The sequence below is a fragment of the Poecilia formosa genome, unplaced genomic scaffold (genome assembly GCF_000485575.1).
Source record: "Poecilia formosa unplaced genomic scaffold, Poecilia_formosa-5.1.2 Scaffold96, whole genome shotgun sequence".
Classification (NCBI taxonomy): domain Eukaryota; kingdom Metazoa; phylum Chordata; class Actinopteri; order Cyprinodontiformes; family Poeciliidae; genus Poecilia; species Poecilia formosa.
The window spans coordinates 400,308-411,277 of NW_006800035.1; the positions used below are offsets into that span (position 1 = coordinate 400,308).

At 38.4% G+C, this 10,970-nt stretch overlaps 2 protein-coding genes across 2 annotated transcripts in view; one reads left to right on the forward strand and one right to left on the reverse strand.

The window, feature by feature from the left end:
• The first annotated feature begins 3,358 nt into the window (after nt 1–3,358).
• On the forward strand, nt 3,359–5,170 carry LOC103142362 (caspase-1-like). The gene is made up of 2 exons (XM_016674477.1): nt 3,359–3,721; nt 3,992–5,170. Exons 1-2 carry the CDS (start codon nt 3,601–3,603, stop codon nt 4,294–4,296), a joined length of 426 nt encoding a protein of 141 aa, XP_016529963.1. The 5' UTR covers nt 3,359–3,600; the 3' UTR covers nt 4,297–5,170.
• A 4,038-nt stretch (nt 5,171–9,208) lies between these two features.
• Nucleotides 9,209–10,970, reverse strand: part of phactr4a (phosphatase and actin regulator 4a) — a 37,568-nt gene continuing 35,806 nt past the window's right edge. The window contains exon 15 of the mRNA XM_016674487.1: nt 9,209–9,912. Within this exon, the coding sequence (XP_016529973.1) occupies nt 9,897–9,912 (16 nt within the window). The 3' untranslated portion in view covers nt 9,209–9,896. The remainder of the gene's footprint in view (nt 9,913–10,970) is intronic.

Sequence of the window (10,970 nt, forward strand, 5' to 3'; positions counted from 1 at the left end):
ATAAGATGGAGTTTGCTTAAAGGCACAGCTGTGCACATCTGTTGGCAGAAAATAAATATCTGGATCTTGTCGTCTGCTGGTGGACTTCAACAAAGTCCCACAGATCCAGATCAACTTCGGTTTATTGGCGTAGTAAGTGCTGCTGGTTTCTCCAACAAAGACTTCTGTCTGTAATGTCACACATGAAAGTTACAAGGAGTAAAAAAGCGTGGAGACATTTGGAGGGTGAGGTCCCACGATGCTAGAGGGAAGGGCCTGTTTCTGTGGAAGTCAGCGGAGACCTGTCAGGCAACATTGTCAGCTGCTCTGTCTAATGTTCATACAGCCATTGTAACTGTTGCCTTTATGATGCTTTTTCTGATGAAAAGCACTTTGAACTTCCTTGTTACTGAAATGTGCTTAACAAATTAAGCTGACTTGACTCAATGAGGCGCCCTATCAAGAAGATGCCAGAGCTGTAGGAATGATACTAACGCCAGAGAAAATCTAAAGGTGTTATCACATCTGATAACACAGTTGTCACATCAGCAGACCTTACCCAGACTGTAGGCAACATTGCCAGCTCCTCTATGAATAAGGCGTCCAATCAGAAAGCACCAATCTACATGTTATGTTTACTCTAGTAGATTTTGACCGTGTGCTGGACTCTATCTTAATCGGATCCTTTACAAAAGAAAAATATATTTATTCCTCATTACTGGAAATCTATTGTAATATATTCTAGTACATTTTTCCCAATACAAATTATAAGTTATTGTAGATACACTGAGTAATATATTGACAATACATGTTTTACACAATATATATTCATGTTATATATTCAAATATATTTCAAAATATATGAATTAGTCACACTTTCCATATGTTGCAATATATATAGTAATATATAGCTTTTTTTGGACATATGTTGGGAATTGGAATTCAGTATAACAAAAGTAGTGTACCAACCTCACTGGTAAAGTGCTAGTGTGAACGACTGGAAAAACACAATATAACTTCAGTCCACTTACAGATTCAGTTCCCAGAGATTAGAAAACCTAAACCGATGTGATGATCAGGACTTCTCTTTGATTTATTCCATATTAGAGCTAAGACTCATAGTAGTGTCCGAGTTGACACCATGTGGGCTCAGGGATGCTCTGACATGGCTCTGACAACGCAACAGTTTTATGCTGAAGACAAGAAATCCTAGACATTGGAAACAGTCTGGCTCCCATGCAGCTGCAGGAAAACAACACCTTGTGAGTGTGCATGCCAAACAGGTTCATTTAATGCACTTACAATAAAGACAAAATATAGCATGGCTAGCAGATGTTACCTTATAACAGGGGTCCCCAAATTCTTTCCTGTGAGGGCCACATAACTTTTCCCTTCTCTGGTGGGGGGCCGGAGTCAGTTTGTAACAGAAAAAGTGTGATGATTGCAGGAGTGCCTAAATGTAAAAATGTATTGTTTCCCAGAAAGCACAATCAAATAACTCTCTCTGGGTTCTTCACAGACAAAATCCAGGAAATAACACTATTTATGAGATAAATACTGTATTTTCCGGACTATAAGCCACAGATATCTCTGCCGCTCAGGTTTTCCACAACGATACAGCAGCAGCAGAGGGGGGGCAGACACCCAACATTTGAGTCAGCATAACAGGTCAATTGAATATCACATTTATTAGGGTTGAAAAAGAAAAAGTTGCCAAGTTTAGATTTAACTGAAATGATTACAGTAGTTTCCGAACGGTAAAAGTGCTGATCCTTCGTGTCTGCTACTAGCATGTGCTAAATGAAAATGGGCGCCTTATAATAACATTTTCCATCACAGGGGATTAAAAAAAAAAAGAAACTTTAGGTGAACCATTTAATCTCCAACTTAATAATTAAAGTTGGGTTTACTACATAAAACATCCTGTTTCTACTCAGAGTTTCTTCTGAACTCAGCTACTTTTTTCCTGAACTGGACTATGGAGATGTTGAATTGACATGTACTTCAGCCACTGATGTCAGAGACTCAGCGCTGGTTTTAGCAGCTTCACCCAGCCATGTGAAATATACTTTAAGGCTTACATGTCTTCCCTGGATGTAAAATGACAAACATTGGATGTCTTTGGTGTTCAAGGCTCTTATTGGCATGGTTTGTATTTATTAAAGTACTTTTCTCCTGAGAACTGAAAGCTGTAATGCCTTAAAGCTAGAATGACATCCTGTGTCTCTTATTCTTGTGTCTGAACTAAAACTGACCTAAAGTTTTTCATCTTTCCAGTTCCTGTGTTCCTGTGCAATATGTGCTGCTCTTTGTACATTTCTAATCTCAGTTGTATTTGTTTTTCTTATTTTCAAAGTTTACTGAACGCTCCAAATTACAAATAAAATGACAGCAATACAATAAACATTCACAGGAGTGGGTAGAAGTAAACACTTATTAAAACCCACATCTTCTCCAGAAACATCACAAGAATTGACCTCATCCTGTTTATAAGTATTGTATCAGTTGTTGTTGTTACTATCTATTATGTCTGCCTTCATGATGTCTGCTGCTGAGCTTTTCTGTCCAGGTCATCCTCATGAAGGAGGTCTTGGTCTCATCAGGTATGATATCTGGTTAAATAAAGGTGTAATAACGTAAATGAAATTTTAAATGCCAAACATCAAGAGTTTACATTTTCAGTTTGACAGCACAATTTCATACCTTTGCAACGCAGCTGTTTAATTCCCCCATAAGACAAAGTGGTCCCTTAAGTCAGACTACAGGTTTTCTTCTTTTTCTCAGAGGTAAACTTGAGCTATACTTAATGGGGGTTTTTCAGTGTCTTGATCATCTGGTTTTGAGAACCAAGGTGGAAGTCCAATCAGGACCACATATTGTCTTAAAAAAAAAACACTCCAGTTGCATCAATGTAAAGAGTAAGCAGTCAAACTCTGGATTACTTACTTAACCCAGCATAAGGATCAATGGCATTTTATCTGGTGTTTTATTATTATTTCAACTGTTCAGCCTGTTACATATGTCCTGTCCTAAAAAGCAAGTTGGAGGAAGTAAAAAAACTGCAGAGAGGTGTGTTAAACTGTGAATCTCTTTCCTGGTCTGGGTCGTCCATCCTATCACCATCCATGGTTATTGTGAGGAGAGTCTCTGCAGTTGTTAATATTGAACAGATAAGATGGAGTTTGCTTAAAGGCACAGCTGTGCACATCTGTTGGCAGAAAAGAAATATCTGGATCTTGTCGTCTGCNACACAAGGGCTAAGTAGTGCAATACACCATCTCCACCAGTGAGAGGCAGCAGTGCACGAACAGGCGTGCTGTGTGTTGGTGAAGAAGAAATCTTCACCAACTTATCATCAGTCTTATTCAACCCCCTTCAAATAAAGTGTTACCAATTTGACTCAGGTGTGTTGAAGCAGAGACAAATCAAAACACTGCAGGACATCCGCCTTTGTGGATTGGTGCTCCAGACCAGAGCTGTAAGGTTGATATCCTGGAAAATATATCCGAGGAGGAATTCTCCACCTTCATGTGACATCTGAAGAAGGAGACCTGGAATGGCTTTGATCCCATCAAAAAAAGCAAGTTGGAGAAAGTAAAGAGGGAGGTGGTCGTGGATCTGATGATGCAGAAGTATGGGCCCAGAGGTGCTGTGTCTGTCATGGCGATTCTTTTCAAGAAGCTCAACAGGAATGACCTGGTGAATAAGCTCAGGAGGCTGAATCCTCAGGCTGCAGATGAAGGTCAGTCACAGACAGAAGAACTTCACGTCAGATTTAAGCATGGGGGCCTTCTGAATTAACCCTAACCCTTCTCTGCCCAAAACTGTGCCAGAATTCAATTTTTATGGTCCAATATGGATTTCCACAATTGCTTCAGTCTGAAGAATCACAGACTGAAGCCATTTATGTCATTTACTACCCACTTAAAGATCAGGGTTTGTTGTGGTGGCTGTGATTTGTTTTGTTCTTGAATTTTAGTACCCTGAAATCTGTTCTTCCCTCGTCTTCCAGGTCTTGTTCCAGCAGCGTCTCCAAACTCCTCGGTCGACTGGGTTCAGATGCTGACAAATGTACGGGCTCAGCTTGCAACCACAATCTCCCCACCAATTCTGCAACAGATTCTGGACAGAATGCTAGAGAATAACATTCTGAATGATGGTGAGATGGATCTTGGTCAGAAACCCCAGGGGGATAAAGTCCGGGAAGTGGTCGACATGGTCCAGAAAAAGGGCCCCAAGGCCAGCTGGGCTTTCATCACCGCTCTGTGTGAGCTGGATCGATGTCTGGTAGAAAATTTAAATCTACTGATCAAGTAGAACACAGAGGAAAACCGGTCCTACAGACCAAGAACCTCTGATCTAATACTCTTAGAGTTAACACAAAAGTATATTTTATCAGCTCCAGTAGGTTACAGATGCTTGATCATCTGGTTTTGAGAAACAAGGTGGAAGTCCAATCAGGACCACATATTGTCTTAAAAAAAAACACTCCAAGCTTTCAGAGTGAAAGATAAAGTTCTGACACAAAAACACCAAAACCTTGTTTCTGTGTGATACCAGCTGTAGATGGGCCAAACAAACTCATAATGTTGTGTTTTTGTCCACTGTACGTCCCACCAGTTGTCTGTTCATTTGTCTTATCATCTATTCCATCTCTGTCAAAAGGACACAAATTTCTGCTTTGTGTATTTTCAAAGTAACATCAAGGTACCACAAAAATAATGACCCAAATTTATTGTTCACTCTGCAGCCCCGTCCAGGATCCAATATTTGGGAACTAAAATAAGCTTCAAGAAGCATGGAAACAGAAAATGATTCAGCCCTCCAGATGTTCCCTGCAGAACCTCACAATATAGGCCAGGATTATTAATTTACAATATTTCCAAAATAACCAACCTAAATCCAGTTAAAGTATAAATAAACAAAACACTAAGGTTGACGTTTAGGTCCACATGTCTACAGAAACCTCTCAGAATCAACTCTGGTTCTACTGAACAGACACAGCACACAGCCTCAGGTTTGATTGATAGACAACACACAACTTAACCAGTTTATCACAAAGTCTGCCCCTCAGAGACATGATGAGATTTGTCTCTTAAAGTTATTACTGTGACCAACGAGCTAATCCTTTATCTTCCTAGGGACAGAGCAAAATGAGTTCTAATTGGATGAAAGAAATAAACTGAAAATTCCAGCTCTTTCTGATTGGTGTGTTTCACTCCTATTATTTCATACGAGACCAAAAATATATTTATTCCTCATTACTGGAAATCTATTGTAATATATTCTAGTACATTTTTCCCAATACAAATTATAAGTTATTGTAGATACACTGANGCTCTGTGTGAGCTGGATCGATGTCTGGTAGAAAATTTAAATCTACTGATCAAGTAGAACACAGAGGAAAACCGGTCCTACAGACCAAGAACCTCTGATCTAATACTCTTAGAGTTAACACAAAAGTATATTTTATCAGCTCCAGTAGGTTACAGATGCTTGATCATCTGGTTTTGAGAACCAAGGTGGAAGTCCAATCAGGACCACATATTGTCTTAAAAAAAAACACTCCAAGCTTTCAGAGTGAAAGATAAAGTTCTGACACAAAAACACCAAAACCTTGTTTCTGTGTGATACCAGCTGTAGATGGGCCAAACAAACTCATAATGTTGTGTTTTTGTCCACTGTACGTCCCACCAGTTGTCTGTTCATTTGTCTTATCATCTATTCCATCTCTGTCAAAAGGACACAAATTTCTGCTTTGTGTATTTTCAAAGTAACATCAAGGTACCACAAAAATAATGACCCAAATTTATTGTTCACTCTGCAGCCCCGTCCAGGATCCAATATTTGGGAACTAAAATAAGCTTCAAGAAGCATGGAAACAGAAAATGATTCAGCCCTCCAGATGTTCCCTGCAGAACCTCACAATATAGGCCAGGATTATTAATTTACAATATTTCCAAAATAACCAACCTAAATCCAGTTAAAGTATAAATAAACAAAACACTAAGGTTGACGTTTAGGTCCACATGTCTACAGAAACCTCTCAGAATCAACTCTGGTTCTACTGAACAGACACAGCACACAGCCTCAGGTTTGATTGATAGACAACACACAACTTAACCAGTTTATCACAAAGTCTGCCCCTCAGAGACATGATGAGATTTGTCTCTTAAAGTTATTACTGTGACCAACGAGCTAATCCTTTATCTTCCTAGGGACAGAGCAAAATGAGTTCTAATTGGATGAAAGAAATAAACTGAAAATTCCAGCTCTTTCTGATTGGTGTGTTTCACTCCTATTATTTCATACGAGACCAAAAATATATTTATTTTTTATTAAAAACAATCACATGGAGAAGTTCCCAGAGGACCCTGAGCATCAATCAGTTTGAAGATGATGAAACTCACCAGGGTTCTGTTGATCCAACACATCCTGTCAGACTTGTGTGTGTGTGTGTGTGTGTGTGTGTGTGTGCTGTTTCATTGTCTCTGTATAACTCTGCACCTGCTTGCTGATGTTAATAAATCAAGCATGTTGACTCGGAGTCTCTACTGCTTCATCTCCAACATGACCATCAAATAATATGATTTTCAAAAACAACACCCCCCTTACATACATTACCTTTATAAACAACACAAGGGATGCAAACAATTAATTATTTGAGAATGATTCTCAATGAATGAGCTTCTTAGATTTAATTCATTTCTAGCATACCTGAATAGTCTGCTTAATATCGTCTAATTAGACTTTCTTTAAGTATTGTAGTAGAATAAGGTCATTTCATACCTCAGATACCCAAAGTCAAGAACGTATTGATTATCAGAGCCAGGACTTCATTTTGACGTAAGTGGGGGTTTTTCACTTGTTTAACACGAATATTGCCAATGCCTGGTACCTGTACAGAATGTACTAATAAATGACAGTTCCATCCAGACACGCTCAAGAATGCTAGGACCATCCCATCACCATTAAAATGTAGACTGGTGTCTAAGGCAGTGGTGTTCAAAGCTGGTCCTCAAGGGCCACCGTCCTGCATGTTCTAGTTCTCTGCCTGATGGTAGTAAAGAACTTCTTAGCAAGTCCATGTTTTTCTTAGGGCTTCTAATGAGCTGTGTGATCCAGGTGTGTTAAACCAGGGAGAGAACTAAAACATGCAGGATGCCTGGTGTCCAAAGGCGATCGCCTTTGGACACCACTGGTCTGAGGCACCCTTTGAGGTTGAGGCCTGGAGAACATTGAAACCTCACTGAAACAAAACATCAACATGCAACGATCCAACCTGCACACCAAACTAATCTGCATCCAATGTGTTGTTTGCAGCCACATTTTAATGCAAGATAGACTTGCATCTTTATAAGTCTGAAACTGAAAAGACTGTGCTGTCGTCCTGCAGAAAACAACAGAATGATGGAAATGTCATGTTCAGTGATGCTAGTTTTGTAAAATTAGAAATGTCCACATTAATATTATACTGCTGAGAGAAGCCAAAATTAGATCAAGCAGTTGAATGAGAGGGAAGAAAACAGATGAGATAATAGTGACTGTTTTGTTAAGATGAGATGCTCTATATTTATGCATTATGTCAACTAATGTCAAAATATGTTCACATTATAATATACAGGAGTTCATTAGTAAAAAGAAAAACTAAGCGCATGTTGTCCACCTGACTGGTCATTTGGAAAAATCCTACAAAAAAATTTATTTTACAAAAACATTTTCCCCAACTTTTTCATTTGACTTAAGAAAATCAAAAACACTTTGGAAAAAAGTAATGATGTAAAGGATCATAATGCATGAAAGGGATACATGTTCTCCACTAGTGCCAAAGCATTCCACAATTATGCAGCAGTCTTTGGGCAGCTATATGTGTGACTGTCCACACACATTGGCCAATTTGACAATAATCAAACTTTAAACCTGCCCTGCTCATCCAGGAGTTTAGCAGGTGGACATTGGTATTTTATTTTAATTAGTTTTACTTTAATATAAAATAAACAAACTTTTATGTAACCTTTCAAATAAAATAATGTTTATTAAAACAAAATAAATAACAAGGATGTAAACAGTGACATCACTGACATGTATAAAATGTTAATTATGCTCAAATTTGCATAAACATCAGATTGGAAACAATGCTTCCAATCTAAAGTATATTTACTTAAATGCAATGTCAATCTATGTAGCAGTAATAATAATTTGAAAGAAAAAAGGTACAGTGCATTGAAACTACTTTACCCCACTTACTCAAGTAATGTAACCACACTACCCACTTTTGAACTTAGTTACTTTCCAAATCAAGTAGTCAGTAATCCAAGTTACTTTTTAAAGGAGTAATCAGTAATCCAATTAAAGTTACTTTTTCAAAGTAACTATGCCATCACTGTATATACATACATACATAAGGATGTAAACACACACATATACATACATACATTATATATATGTATATTTGTCTATTTTTGCCATGAATGTTTTCTATCTGCTAAGCTACAAATGCACTGTGCCATGCAAAAGTAGTCAGGCCCCTTGAACTTTTTCCTTTTAGACACTTTAAAATCACAATCTCCCTCCGACTTATTTTATGTGGTAGTTCAACACAAACTTGAAAGTTTTCAGACTTGTATTTACATCTCAGAGTATTTCATGTTGACACTGAATAATAAATACTTTAAGATAAAAGAAAAAAAAAAAGAGAAACTCAATCGTTTCCAAAAAGACCGTTTTCCAAAACACCTGCCCGACAGTGTCCTATTTTGCCCCCCAGGCTGCTGTTTTGCAATTTATTTCTACCTATGTGGCTGGATTTTTGTAGCATTTCTATTGGCACTGTGGAAAGCTGTTATAAAGGATTACATTTTTAAAAAATATTTTTCCTTCGTGTTTTGTTGTCGACTCCTTTAATGGTATAACAGTCAAAGCACCAACTCAAGAAAATATTGATTTTCCACATAACTGATAAAATCCATATAAAATCCAGCTATTCTGTCTCCTGTCTCTACATAGAATAAAGTATAGAAATATAAATAGCTTTCCAATGTCCTATTTTTCTTTTTCTGCATGTTTACAGATCAGGAACTTTCTGAAACTGAATACTATAAAAGCCCTCTTACTTCAACAGTTTGGTGATAGTCCTTCATACAACACTGCCCTCATGTGGCCAAGCTCAGGTAACTGCATATTCCAAAAATACACCAGAGAATCGAAAGAAATAGAAACAGAAACAAGAAGCGTTCATAAATCATTGCTTTTTTTATTTTCTAATCAGATCGATCAGTTATTCAGTGTTTGCAGACGACACAGCTTACAGTTTCTGTACCTTTAATGCTCAGAAATAACATCAGAGAAACACTAAACAATTAAAACATGTCAGCATTTCCAGTCAGTAGTTTACAATACAAAGTTTATTTATTCTACATTATTGTTCCATACAGCTGCATCCAGCTCGGGAGCAGCATATATAAAGTACCATAAAACAGGCAGGAAGAGAAAAATATGTACATTTTCCTGCTTTCAAAAATCTCAAATATAAACAGAATTAAAGGCTAAGTTTTTATTTAACCCCGTTAGGAAGCATAAGGTGCTTTTATCAAAAATCATCTAGTGATATGGGATTGTGATTAACAAAAACAGTCAATCAGAGGCTGGTTCTGAACCAGTCTCATGTTTGGCCTCAGCCTGTTACCAGTGTTCAGGAGCGTTAAGGCAGAACCGGCTCATGGTTCAGTCACTGAGCCGTTCCAACACCCACCAGGCCCACCGGACCCACCGGGCCCACCGGCCCCATCGTCTCCTGCAGACTCTGCCACAGTCCAACAACATCCTGAGACTCTTCAGGCACGTTGGCGCCATCTTCAGGAAATGGAACAAGCTGCTGCTTGCTTCTTCCTAAGTGCTTTGCATGGTGATGTGAGCAGCTAGGGCCGGTGGTATCTGCAGGACAACACACATGGAAACAGCTGTAAACATGAGGCTTCCTCCAAAATTTCCACTGATTCAGTGAATCTTATGTGACAGAAGGCAGATCATCACTGTGACATGGAAGAAAAATGACTCATGATTTGGATCTGAGGTGTACAATTCTGTTGTCACATGGGCCAAAATATGTCGAGAGAAAATGATTTGTGGGCCCTAAAAGATGAGGGGGAGAAATAAAGAAACAAAATACTAACTTTTCATTTTACCTATACAATAATAAACCAAGATACATCACTTTGATTAAGTGTATAAAACAGTATTTATTTTGTTAGAAAGGGATGTGTAAATTATTGTAGACCCAGAATGTTAAGTGTTTTGCAGCTATGCCTCATTTAAAAAAGGGATTTATTTTGTGAATTATTAAAGGTCTCAACTGAAATTCATAAAACATTTTTATCAATTTTAAGCAATAAAAACAAGATTTAGGCCACTCTTGTATGTAGCCAAATTTGATCAGTCCATTAAAATCAGATCTGGATGCAGTAAAGCTCGATTGATGTGACGGATAAAGCCTGCTTATCAGGTACTTTTGCTGTAGTCAATATTTCTATTGTAAAATTATAATCCATCTGTAACTAAATAAAGTCTCCACTGGCATCAACCACTTATCCTGAAGGGAAGTTTGAGTCGCTGCACAAAGTCAGTCCCTTCGGACACCCCTGATTTAGAGCATTTTAAGTTAAATCTCTTGGCCTGTAGATGCTAAAACCATGTATTGTGTTCCCTCCACTTTGCAATGACTAACTGTGCTGTTCTGTCACATCGAATCCTAATAAAACACTAGGCTGTGTAAAAAGGTGAAAAAGTTCACGTGGGTATGAATACTTTAGCCAGGCCAACAGTACTGATACTCCAGTGAACGTGGGTGTGTGCGGCGGCCTCACCGGGTGTAGATCCTGCTGTCTTCATGGACCTCCATCTCTGTGCTCTTGAACTCGTTGAGCTCCTTGCGGATGGCGGCCTGGCAGGAACACACAGGATCAGAACCTTCTGGACATGATTCTGAACACTTG

Excerpts from the sequence above, each read along its gene's own strand:
- LOC103142362 (XM_016674477.1), top strand. The coding sequence starts at position 3,601 with ATGATGCAGAAGTATGGGCCCAGAGGTGCTGTGTCTGTCATGGCGATT. Across the intron at positions 3,722-3,991 it reads TCCTCAGGCTGCAGATGAAG|GTCTTGTTCCAGCAGCGTCT; the intron begins GTCAGTCACAGA and ends CTCGTCTTCCAG.